The sequence below is a fragment of the Emydura macquarii genome, unplaced genomic scaffold (genome assembly GCF_026122565.2).
Source record: "Emydura macquarii macquarii isolate MOO-44397 ecotype Brisbane River unplaced genomic scaffold, CSIRO-AGI_Emac_v2 contig_3095, whole genome shotgun sequence".
NCBI classification, from domain to species: domain Eukaryota; kingdom Metazoa; phylum Chordata; order Testudines; family Chelidae; genus Emydura; species Emydura macquarii.
The window spans coordinates 53,686-68,396 of record NW_027133232.1 but is presented as its reverse complement, the minus strand read 5'-3'; the positions used below and the strand labels follow the sequence as shown (position 1 = coordinate 68,396).

Below are 14,711 nucleotides of genomic sequence, written 5' to 3'. Positions count from 1 at the left end.
TCGTCTACAAACTTAATAAGTGTGCTCTCTATGCCATTATCTAAATCACTGATGAAAATATTGAACAGAACCGGATCCAGAACTAAGCCCTGCAGAACCCCATTCGTTATGCCCCTTCCAGCATGACTATGCACCGTTGATAAGTACTCCTTGGGAATGGTTTTCCAACCAGTCTTGCACCCACCTTATAGTAGCTCCATCTAAGTTGTATTTCACTAGTTTGTATAAGAGAAGGTCAGGCGGGACAGTGTCAAAAGCCTTACTAAAGGGGGACTGCAAGTGCCTTTCCTTGCCCATGTGCTATGAGCTGGTGTTTGAAACAAGCCACATGGCAGACCAGAGACTATAAAATGCAGATGCACCATCCTCATCTTGTCTTCTTTCCTTCCTACCTCTTTCTTGTCTGCTTCCTTCCTACCCCTGGATCAACTACTCTACACCTGAAGCTGTGAAACAAAGAACCAAGACCCATCCAGGTACTGGATGTACCCCGGAGGAACTGTACAAGCCTGCAAACTCCACAATTCTGCTGAGAATCTGATGTATATGGAATTTGAAGTCATTTGTAAATATCTGATTGTTTTGACCATTTAACATCTCACTTCTTGTTTGTTTCTTTCCTTTTATAATAAACCTTTAGTTTTAGGTGCTAAAGGATTGGCTGGCAGCATGTATTTTGGGTAAGATCCAAACTTATCTTGATCTGGCAATGCGGCTGACCCTTTGATGATTAGGAGAACATTTTGGTAAAGGGAAGGGAGTTTTAAATAACTTGTCTCTTTGCTGGACTCAGTTGTATTAGAAATAACCAAACAGGTTGTCCAGAGGTGGATTGGGGAGATGGAACCCTTTACTGCCTGCTCACTGCACCTTGACGCCATGAGTGAGCCATGAGGGGGTTACTTTACAATTCTTTTATCCATAACAGTATGTAAATGTATACATTTCCAGCAACTCCCCATAGACCCTTATTTGGTTACATTGACACCTATAAAATAAATATTAACAACTGCGTAATGAATATAATTATACCCACCCCGTTTGTTGTTTACAGGAGTACCATACAGAGGGCAGGCACATCACCTCAAAACCTATTGATTTCACCCTAACATTCTTTGAAGTAAAGGCATGCAGGACGGGGAAGGAAGATAATGCTTTCTTCCCCACAAAGTCCTTGTGCAGGAGTGGCGATAGTCTCATTCCCTTTGCAGATGGCCAGGAAGGGAGGAAAGAAAAGAGATAACAGTCTCTAACTAGAATTCACACCAATTAACAGAAACAAGGTTTGCCCATGCCTTGACCCCGTTCCCCGTGACTTAGGCCTGACCATTTGTCCAGCTTTTAACTCTTTACTCTCCTACAAGTTGCTGATTGGGAGCTAGAGATTGAAATGCAATAAAGGGGGCTGTGTATTTCTTGTCGTAGCTTCTTGATAACCAGTGTGAGGAGCACCGTTTGTGATTGGTCGGGGAATCTAACTTCTGTGTTAGTCAGCAGTTCTGGGAGACTCTGCTCTTCTTTTGCAGCCTGCCCTGACCTTGGCATTTTCAGGTGGGCTACCCTAGGCACATACCCTACATGGCTCTCTCCAATCTTAAGCAGTGCCTCCCCCATCTACACTGCTATTTTTACCAGTGTAGTATCCTGCAGACTTGCTGTTGCTGGAGCCTTTCCCCACCACAGGGAATGAGTCTGGAAATGGGGAAAGACTGTGGCAGAGGGGAGGCATGAGTGAAAGACTCTAGCAGCTCCCCAGAGCCTCCCACTGCAGCCACACCCATAGCTACACACCGCAGTGTAGACACAGCCTCCTTTTTATTATGATGGCAGATAGATACCCAGGTAGTTCCTGTACCTTAAACACTGCCACTAGTAAAGATAAAGCCTAGATGTAAAACATCTAGATCAAGCTTGGAAGGGGTTATTGTCCTCTTGAATGTATATCGTAAAATGGAATCAGTATTACCGAGTGCAGATTTTATTTTATTTTATATCTATATGAGGCCTACTCTTCACTGAAACAGAATTTGAGGTCTAACTTCCTTATGCACCTTTGAAAGTCCTAACCTGAACTAAATACATATTTTTAACAGTCTCTCAAATATCTTTGTCAATCTACTATTACTGAGGGCATGTTTCTCTTCTCTCTTAAATGGAAGTGAATCATGACTATCGATGCTACTGTATATCCCAGCGAAACTCATTGAAATCAATGGAGTTACACCAGTGAAAAACTGGAGTAAAGTGGTGGGAGTTCTACATCTATCCCAACAGAGCTTCTTATGTTGCAAATAGTAATTTCATTAACATCAATGTCATCCCGTCATTGTAAATCCAATGTACGTGAGATCAGAATCAAACAATTTTAATCTGCCTGTTTCATATTATTAGGCACATTTGGTCGAAAAAGGGAATTAATGACCCACGGTAAATGCTAATTTTTAAAAATGTCATTTAATAACAAGTTGGATGAAATTCAAAATCTCAGATATTTTTATGAAAGATGATATATTCCAAAATATATTTTGTTTGAACCTTATAAACACATGTTGGAATGTTTCATTTCATTCATGTAAAAATATTTCATTTTAATAAGGTCAAACAATATCTTTCAGTGTTATCATTTTGACTAAAATAGAATAAAAAGGAAAAGAATAGACAAAACATTATGATAACATTATTTCAAAATGTAGACAAAATCAGTATGTTCCCAGGTAAAATGTTTTGAGTCCCTCCAGCCAGCATTTTCTGATGGAAAATTGTTCTGTTGGAATATTTTCAGTCAGTTCTACAGTTAACAGCAGCAGAGTTACTCATAGCTTTACTTTAAGAGGGATTGAAATCAGGGCTTGAGACTTTAAAACAGAGCTCATTTCAGTTCAAGATATAATAAGGATTTCACAGGATTAATCTAGATACAAAACCAGACTCTTAAGTGTCCTAAGCCTCTGTCTGCCAGAATCTGGGAATGGGCGACAGGGATGGATCACTTGATGATGACCTGTTTTGTTCATTCCCTCTGAAGCACCTGGCATTGGCCACTGTTGGAAGTCAGGACACTGGGCTAGGGTTTGACCCAGTCTGGTCATTCTTGTGTTCTTATGTTAGATTCAGATCATTAGAATAATCCAAAGGAAACAAACATAATTCTAGACAAATCAAGAAAAATCTCACCTCGTCTGTATCCTACATTCATCTCCTGTCTGTGATTACCAAAGAATTCAGTCTAAGGTGGAACTGGACTATTTAACAACTTCTTTAGAAACCCCAGGGGTCTGGATTTTCATACACCTCCGATGCCTCATTATATGAAACCATAACATAATTATTAAGGGAATACTCTTCCACACATTTAAATGAGTCCCAAACATCTAATGATTTCAGTAAGAGTAGAATATGGCATTGAGTGCTTTGTGTCTTTGGGACTGATATCCAGCTAGTGTGTAAACTCCTAAATCCCACAGGCACATTTTCAAATTTCATCTCTCATAACTAAGCCAGGACATCAACAAATGACAACTTCAGAAGTGTGGAAGGAAGATTCTTACAAACAATTGATAGTTCCTTGATCTACCAAAGCCCCCTATGTGTGAGATTGGGTAGAAATTGGCCCTAACTAATTAAAAGTAAAATTTTCAAAAGACTCTAAGTGACTTGGAAGGTTAGGTACCATTTTTGGATGTGACTTAAGATATATCTACAGTATTGACTGTACATGTATCTCTTTGCGTGGTTGTGCTATAGCCCGTTATTGCCCACACAGAAACCCCAATAGCACAGAGTGACTAAGGTGTAGCAGATCTCCAGGAAGGACAAGTTCCGGAGGAAGAAATACATAGGGGTGTGAAGGGCCAGATCAACATTGATGATGACAATGATGAGGATGTTGCCCAGCACTGTGAAGATGTATATGCACAGAAATGCCACAAACAGTATTATATTAACGTCTGGGTGATTAGAGAAGCCCAGTATCACAAACTCAGTCATGGAGGTCTTATTTCTCATTTTCTCGATCGGCATGTTTCATCTTGAGAAATAAAAAGAAATACTACGTATTAATTTGATAAACTGAATTAAATCTATCTATCTATCTATCTATCTATCTATCTATCTATGCAACCCTCCCTCTGTCTGTCTGATAAGAATCAGGACTGACACCTTGACCAATTCTCCTGTCACAACACAGTAAATCCAGAGTAACTTCACTGAAGTCAACAGTTCCCATTCTTCTCTCAGTATCCCCGGCTTTCTATTGGTGTATGTTAATGAACTCAGTGGAAATGCACCTGTTCTATACTAGCACTAGTGGAAAAAACACTTGGATCAATGACATTATATTGATATAAAACATAGGTGTATCCAGAATCAAGTTCAATGGATTTACACTGATGGAACTAATATCAAAATCTGTACTCAAGTCTCTTGGAGCATGTACGTTAAAATAATATACCACCGTGTATTTGATTCTCAACAGGAGTGGGGCACAATCCAGGAAGCTAGACCGATATACTTCAGCTGATCATATGGACTGGTTTATCATAATTTTACGTCATGGTATTTCCAATTCTCTATATGAGAAACATATGTGGGGCCTGTGTTATTCACTGTGCTATAGAGATGACTATATGTGTGCTATAGAGATGACTCTTCTCCATAAGGTCGATAACAGTCTATTAACTTCAGTGCTCTTAATCCTGATCTCATTTACTTTGTCCCTTCTTTCTTCATCCCTCCACCTCTGTTTGTGCCCCATTTTATCTACCCATTAATCTTCCCCTTTTTCCCATATGCCAACACTTTACTAATCCTCTTCATTTCCACCAATTCTACTCTTACTTAAGAACACAAGAGTGGCTCATTGGCGTCTGCCAATGCCAGATGCTTCAGAGAGAATGAACACTACAGAGCAATTAACGAGTGATCCATTCCCTCTCATCCAGTCCTAGCTTCTATTAGTTATAGGCTTTGGGACACCCAGAGCATGGGGTTGTGTTCTTGACAATCTTCAATTATACCCATTGATGGACCTAACCTCCATTAATGTATCTAATTTTTTTTTAACCCAGTTATATTTTGGCCTTCACAACATCCCTGGCAATGAGTTCCACAGGATGACTGTGCATCTGTGAAGAAGTACTTCCTTATTTTTCCTGCTGCCTATTAATTGCATTGGGTTATCCCTGGTTCGTGTGTTATGTGAAGGGATAAATAACACTTCCCTATTCACTTAATCCACACCATTCATGATTTTATATTCCCCTGTTAGTTGTCTCTTTTCTAAGCAGAACTTACATACACTAGGATAAATCAGGAGTAGCTTCATTGGGGCCAAATGAATTGTAGGAATGTCACACTACAGTATCGATGAGAGCACATGTCTCTCCCTATGTAAACCCTCTAGATCAGCAGTTCTCAACCTTTTTTTCCCGAGTACCACTCGGGTCAGACAGTCAGGTCAAGTACCACTTGACCTGACTGTACCTGACCTGAGTATCACTCAGGAAAAAAAGGGGGGGGGGGGAGACTTTCTGCAACGGCAGGGTTTCGTGGTGGCAGCGGGGGGCGGTGGGACTTTCGGCGGCGGCGGGTTACATGGGGGGGAACAATGCCGTCCGCCGAAACCCTTCTGCCGTTTGCCCCTTTTCGGCGGCAGGGTTTCGCAGAGGTCGGTGGGAGGGCACTTCCGGCAGCAGATTCGGCGGTGCGGTACGGCTCGCATACCACCCAGCCTTCTTCGAAGTACCACTGCTCTAGATCATGACTGTAAAAATTATTGTCCTCTTGAACGTGTACCTTTAAAGGGAATCAGTTTTTACTGAGTGTAGCTTTTATTTCATTTCATTTTATTTATATATGAGACCTTCTCCTCGTTGAAATATAGTTGGGTGCCTAACACCTTTGTCTTCACGAAAAATCCAAGCATGGATTATTATAGAATAAATATTTGACATTCTCCCAAACCTCTTTGTCAAATTACAGTTATTTAGGGCATCGTTCTCTTCCCTCTTAAATGGAATCTTGAATAACCCCTGCAGCCCCAGTTTATCCTTGTGTAACTCATTGAAATCAATGCAATTGGCCCAGTAAAAAAGCTAACCAACTATCTCATCAGATCTTCTTCCATGATGTGTATAATCATTTCATTGACGTCCATGTGGTTCCATCAGTGTAAACTGAATGAAGTGAGATCAGAGTCAAGAAATTCATTCGCCTTTTCATATTATTAACTACATTTGCTCAAACGCCAGAATTTATGTCCCAGGCTAAATGCTAAGATTTCAAAATTTCATTTAATCACAAACCAAGATGCAAAGGCAAAATCTCGGATTGTATTTTATAAGATTATGTATTCCAAAAATATTTTGTTTGAATTTTAGAAACACAGGATGGAATGTTTACTTTCAATAATGTAACAAAATTTCATTTTGGTACGTTTGAATATCTTCCAATGTAATTATTTTGACTAGACTAGACTAGACCAGATAAACTAGACTAGACTAGACTAAACTCGACTAGAATAGAATAGAATAGAATAGCCAAACCTCTCTGCTACTGTCCTACCAAAATTTAGAGAAAATCAATACATTGTAATGTAAAATGTTTTGAGTTAATCTAATCAGCATTCTGATGGAAAACTTTTCTGTTGGAATATTTTCCACTAGCTCTACTATTTCTTGCAGTACAGTCACCTGTGATTTTGCACTCTGGTGGATATGAGTATCAGGGCTTGGAACGTTAAAGCAGAGCACATTTCAGTTCAAGAAATAACAGGAATTGAACAAGACTCATCTAGATTCAACTCATTTAGATGAGTTCAAAGGAAATCTAATCAAAAGAAGAAAATTTTCACCTCCTCTGTAGCCCAGATTCATCTCCTTTCTGTGATTGACAAAGAATTCCGTCTCGGATGGAACTGGAAAATTTAACAGCTTCTTTGGAAGCCCTGGGGAACTGGTCTTTGATTCACCTCGAATGCCCCATTATATGAAGCCATATCAGAGCTATTCAGTCAATATTCTTCCTTGCACTCAAAGCAGGGCCAAATGTTTCTTGATTTCAATAAGAGTAAAATTTGGCATGGAATATTTTGCATCTTTGTGTGTGAAGCTCCTAAATCCCATGGGCACCTTTCCAAATTGCCCATCTCATATCTAAGCAAGGACCTCAAAGTTTGGTCCAAAGGCAGGCTGCCTCCAGCAAAATGCCGCTGAGTGCATACAATTCCCACCCAAAGGAAATGACAGAATTGTCACAACACACCACAGTTACAGGACTGAGCCCATGCTGCTTTCAACAAATTACACCTTCCTCAGGGCAAAGGGAAGAGTCTTAAAAACAATGAATAGTGTCTTCATCTACAAAAGCCCCATTATTTTCAATGTGAATAAGATTGGCAGAACCTGCTCCTAATTAATCAGGAGTAAAATGTTCTAAATAATCTAATCTAAATAATTTTCTAGAAAATCTAACTGATTTACAAGCTTCGGTGCCATTTTTGAAAGTGACTTAGGCAGTCAGGCCCCTCTTTATCATGGTATGCATGTTCCTAACTCCCATTGACTTGACTGAGAGTTAGGCATCTGAATCACCTTTGAAAATCTGGCCTTTAATGCAAGTAAATGGGAAAATGAAAACATTACCCCTAGATTCATATCCTCCTTGTGAGGAAGAGTTAGGGTTAGATTCACAAAGGGAGTTTGGTACCTAACTGACACTTTAGGTCCCTCACTCCCAAGAGTTAGCTACCACTAATATTCACAAAACCCTGGAGGCACCTCAGTGTCTTGGTGGCAATGTTCCCTAGATACCTACTTGTAAGCCTTTGGGCATAAGCCCTGCGGCCTCTCTCTAGGTATCCAGATTTACAGATTCCAAGATCAGAAGGGATCATTGTGATCACCTAGTCTGACCTTCTGTATGACACAGTCCACAGAACTCACCCCAAAATAACTCCTAGAACAGATCTTTATGAAAAACATCCAATCTTGATTTAAAAATTGTCAGGGAGGGAGAATCCACAATGACCTTTGGTTAGTTGCTCCAATGGTTAATTACTCCCCACATTAAAAATATATGCCTTATTTCCAATCTGAATTTCTCTTATTTCAACTTCCAGTCATTGATTGGATCATGAGAGACCTTTTTCTTCTCGTTTGAAGAGCCATCATTATATACTAGTTCCCCATGTAGATATTTATACACTAATCTTCTCTGAAATCTCTCAAATTTATCCACAGCCTTCTAGATTAGTGGGCAGAAGAACTAGATACAGCATTTCAGCAGTCATCACACCAGTAGCAAATACAGTGATGAAATAACTTTTCTACTCCTACTTGAGATTCTCCTCTTTATGAATCACAGGATCGCAGTAGCTTTTTTGGCCAAAGCATCGCACTAGAAGCTCATGTTTGGCTGATTTTCTCCTATAACTCCCAAATCTTTTTCAGACTCACTATTTACCAGGATAGAGTCCCCCATCCTGTAAGTATGGCCTGCATTCTTTGTTCCTTAATGTATACATTTACATTTATTCATATTAAAAAGTAAATTGTTTGCTTGTGCACAATTAACCATGTGATCCAGATGTCTCAGAATCAGTAACCTATCCTCTTCATTATTTTCTACTTCCCTAATTTTTGTGTCACCTGCAAATATTATCAGTGATGATTTTATTTTTTCTTCTAGGTCATTGATGAAAATTTTGACTAGCATAGGGCTACATAACAAAAAGGATGATCCCTAAGGGACAACGTTAGACACCCTCACACTCAGTGATGATTCCCTGTTTACAGTTACATTTTGGATTTAACAATTTAATGCATTTAATGGGAGCCATCTTCATTTTATATCACTCTGATTGTTTAATAAAAATGTTGTGCTGTATCAAGACAATGTTGTGCATACGGCCCAGTACAACCCACAAACCTGGGAATATAGGCATAGCATCGTCAATCTCGCCTGCTGGGCCCAATCTGGTAGGCATGCTCAGTGCCTGGCTAACTCCACATAAAACAGCCAGGGAGGAGGACCTCCCTCATTCCTTTTAGTGCATTGGTTATGTAACTCTCCCTTTCCCTCCTGGATAACTGGGGAGCAGGCAACATTTACCTGTGTGCCAGGGCACCTGATGTTGTTGATGGTAAAGAAGATCCTGAGTACCCCAATGGTGATGTTGGATAGATGGTAACCCTCTATCCACCCCTCTGCTCAAGTCATTTTACTTGTAAACTAAATTAATCTTGGCGGTTCCTTCACCTGGCTGGGCCCTGTACATATTCAAAGGCCTGCCTTGGGACTCTCCAGGAATAAACTTGAGCTTATCTATGCAGTGGGTCTAATTTACAAGTACCTATTATATGCTTAGATTAGAGTGAACACATCTTTACTTAACAATTTAAGAAAACGTGATATAACAGACTGAGATTAATTAAAACATCAAAACTATTTTAAGGGGCACATCAATAAGCCAATTAATGAATACAGTTTGCAGCAGGAAATTAAACTTAACCACCTTATGTTTGCTCTGGCTCCAGTTACCCCACCCTCAGTGTGCACTCCTCTCAACATCAGAGTTTTAGACGTTCGCTTGAACAGGCATGCTAGAAGATCTTGATGCTGGGGAAAGCACTCTGTTGGTCCAATAAAGACGTCCACCCACAGCAACAAGGGGCAGAGAGATGCTAACTTGGGATCTTTCCAAGCTGCACAAGTCCTCTGCAGATGGGATATGTTATCATAGAATCATAGAATATTAGAGTTGGAAGGGACCTCAGGAGGTCATCTAGTCCAACCCCTGCTCAAAGCAGGACTAACCTCAGCTATATCATCCCAGCCAGGGCTTTGTCAAACCGCAGCTTAAAAACCTCTAAAGATGGAGATTCCACCACCTCCCTAGGTAACCCATTCCAGTGCTTCACCACCCTTCTAGTGGAAAACTTTTTCCTAATGTCCAACTTAGACGTCCCCAATTGCAACTTGAGATCGTCGCTCCTTGTTTTGTCATCTGCCACCACCGAGAACAGCCTAGCCCCATCCTCCCTGGAACCCCCTTTCAGGTAGTTGAAGGCTGCTATCAAATCCCCCCTCATTCCTCTCTTTTGCAGACTAAACAAGCCCAGTTCCCTCAGCCTCTCCTCATAAGTCCTGTGCTCCAGCCCCCTAATCATTTTTGTTGCCCTCCGCTGTACTCTCTCCAACTTGTCCACATCCTTTTTGTAGTGGGGGGCCCAAAACTGGACACAGTATTCTAAATGCGGCCTCACCAATGCCGAATAGAGGGGAATAACCAGAGGTCAGTCACCCTGGATTCTCGTTACAGGATAAGACCCCTTGGTCTCTTCTCAGAGTCAGGCAACCCTTTACAGTTTCTTTGCCGTCCCCCTTCCCTTGCAAGCACTTTCCCAAATGACAAAGGTGGTGATTACTCACACGGCCTTCACTGCAGGCCTGCCTCAGTCAGTTCTGGGCATACCAACCATCTCTGCCCGGACTCCAATGAAACCCAGCAATAGCTTCAAAGGTCAAAGCCCTAGCAGACTCTCAGCAGCAGCTCTTGGTTTGGACAGAGCTCCACAAAGCAATCTCCACCTCCCTGACCAGGATCTCAGCTCCACACCAAGGTGGAGCCCACCACATGCTCTCCTGGCTTCTCCCTGCAATGCAGGTCTCTCTCTCTTGCCCAAGGTATCATGGGAGTTGAAGTCTCCAACGTTGGGTTGCAGCACCCAGGATCTTCTCAACTGGATCAGTTCAGAGGTCCCTCTAGTAGAGGATGCATACAGTTAGGATACCCATCTGGAGTAGGGCATTGCCACTGTTCTAGTCCCCTTCTACCTAACGAGTACAAAGAATTTAAACAGGTATCTCCTACCTCTCAGGTCAATGTCCTAACCACTGGGCTATGGGAGATTCCAACTAAGTCTCCCTCAATTTCGCCTGTTAATGCTGCTCCATATTTGATAAATACTTGCATATTCTTTGGCCAGAGAGTGTGTGAGAATGATTCTCTAGTGCTGTGGTAACAGTACTCCTCTGGAAGGTGGCGGCCCCAAAACCCAGTTGTCCTGCTCTGACGACTCTTTAATTATTTATGTAAAATGGAACTGCATTCAATGAGAGAGGCTGAATATCCCAGAGTTCAGTGGTTGCGGCACTCACCTGTGAGGTGGGAAACCCATCCACAAATCTCTTCACCTCATCAGACAGATGGGGAACTGAACTGCGCCCTCTCCCATCTCCCAGCTAAGTACCCTAGTCTCTAAGCTAAAAGTTATGGGGAAGCTCCTGTTGGACCCAACTTCTCCTCCATTGTTTCTTGCAAGAAACCCCTCAGGAGTTTCTGTCTACCTGCAGAAGACTGTTCCGGCCTGTAGATCCCAAGAATTAGAATGGGTCAAACAGTGGGAAGGATGAGCAATGTAATTTAATATTCTGCTTTTTTTCCCCTCTATTTGTTTTTATTTTGTTGTTTTTTTTGTTTTGTTTTCATGTTCTAAAAGATTCACAGGTTTATAAACCAGAACGGGATCGAAAAAGTCCTCATTTACTTTCTTGACATTCAAAATTTTAACAAAATGTTTCATTGAAATACAAACTTCAGAAGAAGTTGACCAGCACTTCATTTGATAAGATACATTTCTTTATAATGCTGAGATGCCTCTCTTCAGCACTGTAGAGTCTCTTAAGAGCTGAGATATTCCCCATGGGATAATCCAGTTGAAGGAATATTGTCTATTTTTGTAGATGAAAAACCTTCATCCTGGTTTTCCTCAGTCATCTTTCACCTCCTTGTTTCTGAGGCTGTAGATAATGGGGGTCAAGATCGGAGTCACCACTGAGTAGAACAGAGAGAACAACTTGTTCATATCTGGAGACAAGCTGGATTTGGGGTGCAAGTACATGATATGGGCCATCATGTAGAACAACGTCACCATGATGAGGTGTGAGGAGCAGGTGGAGAAGGCTCTGTGCCTACCTTTTGCGGACCTAATTTTAAGGATGGTGGAGATGATACAGATGTAGGACACTAGGATCAGCATGAAAGGCAGCATGAGGATGAAGGCAGCACCCACAATGATCTGGAGCTCGATCCAGTAGGTGTCCCCGCACACCAGCTTCAACACCAGCTGGATCTCACAGAAGAAATGGTTGATCTCGTTGGAGCCACAAAAAGGAAGTGTGAAGACAAAGTTGTGTCTCAAGGCCACCAGGGTGCCACAGAGAGATGAGCCACCCGTCAGCTGGATGCAAGTCCTCTTATTCATGATGGCCGTGTAGTGCAGCGGATTGCATATGGCCCTGTAGCGGTCATACGCCATAGACGCCAGGAGGCAGAACTCGGTAACACCGAAGAATAGAAAGAAATACATCTGTACAGCACAACCGACAAAGCACATGGTTTTATTCTCTGAGAGGAGATTGGCCAGCATCTTGGGCAGAGTGACTGAGGTGTAGCAGATATCCAGGTAGGACAAGTTCCGGAGGAAGAAATACATAGGGGTGTGACGGGTTGGAACGACATTAATGGCAATTATAATGAGGATGTTGCCCAGCACTGTGACGATGTAAATGAACAGAAATATTTCAAATAAAATGGAATTCATGTCTGGGTGATCAGAGAAGCCCAGTATGACAAACTCAGTCACGGAGGTATTTCTTCGCATTTTCTCACTCAAAATATTTCATCTTCAGAATTAAAAAGAAAAATTACATGTTAGTTAGATAGATAGATGCCAATTTGACTTGACTGAAAGTATCAATCTATCTATCTATACATACATACATACATACATACATCTCTGTCTTTTCACCTCTCTCTCCATGCATCCATCACTTTGTCCATCTGATATGAATCCGGATAGACACCATTTTGGTCAGATTTTCCTGTTACAAAGCTGTAAATCCAGAATAAGTTCATTAAAGTCAATGGTTCTCATTCCCTTCTCAGTTACACCAGCTTTATATTGGTGTGTGTTCCTCACCTCAGTGGAAATGCACCTCCTTCATACCAGCATAAGAGAGAAGAAAACTGAGAACAATGAATTTATAATTGTATAAAACACTGGTGCAATTGGAATCAGGTCCAATTGATTTATGCTGGTGGAACTGACATCAAAATCCACTGTCAAGTTTCTTGAAGCCTCTATGTTAAAGAAACACAATTAATATACCACCTTATACGTCATTCTCGGCTGGTGTGTAGCACAATCATTGAAGTTAGACTGATAAATATCAATTGAGAATATAGACTTGCTTGTCGTAATTTCACTGCATACCATTTCCAACTAACTACATGGGAAACACAGGAGGGAGCTGTGCTACAGAGATGGCCTACTTCTTCTCTCTTTTCCAGGAAATTGACTTCAGTGCCATTAATCCTGATCTTATTCACTTTGGCTCATCTTTCTTCATGTCTCCGCCTCTGTGTGTGACCCACCTTATCTATCCATTAACCTGTTTCTTTTCCCCATGTGCTAAACCTTGTGTAATCCCCTTTATTTCCACCAGTTCTACTCTTACATAAGAACAGGAGAATGACCTCACTGAGTCAGACCAATGGTCCATCTAGCCCAGTATTTTGTCTTCTAACAGTGGTCAGTACGAGACGCTTAAAAAAAAATGAACAGAACAGGGCAATTAACAAGGAATCCATCTACATAGTCCAATCCCAAACATGGGGTTGCATCCTTCACCATTTTCACTAATAGCCACTGATGGACCTATCCTCCGTGAACTTATGTAATTCTTTTTTGAACCCAGTTATACTTTTGCCCTTCACAACATCCCGCGGCAACTAATTCCACAGGTTAATAGTGTATTGTGCGAAGATATATTTTCTTATGTTTGTTTTAATTTCTGCTTCCTATTAATCACCTTTAGTTACCCATGGTTCTTGTGTTATGTGAAGAGGTAAATAACACTTCCCTATTCACTTAATCCACATCATTCATGATTTTGTAGACCTCTATCATTTCCCCCCTTACTTGTCTCTTTTCTAAACTGATCTTACTTACAGTAGGATATATAAGGGGTAGCTTCACTGGAGCCAAGTGAGTTGTGCCGATGTTATGCTACGATAAGGAAGATCAGAACACATGTGTCTGTCCCTGTGTAAAACATCTAGATCATGCTAGTAAATGATTATTGTCCTCTTGAATTTGTACATTACAGAGGAATCAGTATAATTGAGTTTTGATTTGATTTGATGTGATTTGATTTTATATGATTTATCCACAAGGCCTGCTACTCACTGAAATCAAGTTGGGTACTGAACTCCTTTAGGCCCCAATGAAAATCCAAGCATGAATTACTATAGAATAAATATTTTGACAATCTCCAAAATCTTTTCTCAAATTACAATTATTTAGCACCTTATTCTCCACTCTCTAACATGGAAGTAAAGCATGAATAACTACTGATAACACAGTTTGTCCTCATTCAATTAATTGAAATCAAAGCAATTACCCCCGTATAAAATTGGAGGAAAGTTATGGTGTCTATATATCTATCCATCAGATCTTTTTCTGATGCAAATATTCATTTCTTTGATGTCAATGTGTTTCCATTAGTATAAACACAATGTAAGGGAGGTCAGAATTGAGCAATTCATTTGCCTTTTTCATACTATTAACTATATTTGCTCAAAAAACAGAATTTGTGTCCCAGAAGAAATGCTAAGATTTCAAAATTTTGTTTAATCACAACTCAAGATG

The 14,711-nt window shown here is 40.8% G+C and overlaps 1 protein-coding gene across 1 annotated transcript; it reads right to left on the bottom strand.

The window, feature by feature from the left end:
- Positions 1 to 11,768: 11,768 nt before the first annotated feature.
- On the bottom strand, positions 11,769 to 12,662 carry LOC137141592 (olfactory receptor 10C1-like). The gene has a single exon (XM_067530522.1). The coding sequence runs from the start codon at positions 12,660 to 12,662 to the stop codon at positions 11,769 to 11,771; it is 894 nt and encodes a 297-aa protein (XP_067386623.1).
- Positions 12,663 to 14,711: the final 2,049 nt, after the last annotated feature.

What these genes read in the sequence shown, in the direction of transcription:
- LOC137141592 (XM_067530522.1), bottom strand. Translation starts at nt 12,662, where the DNA reads ATGCGAAGAAATACCTCCGTGACTGAGTTTGTCATACTGGGCTTCTCT.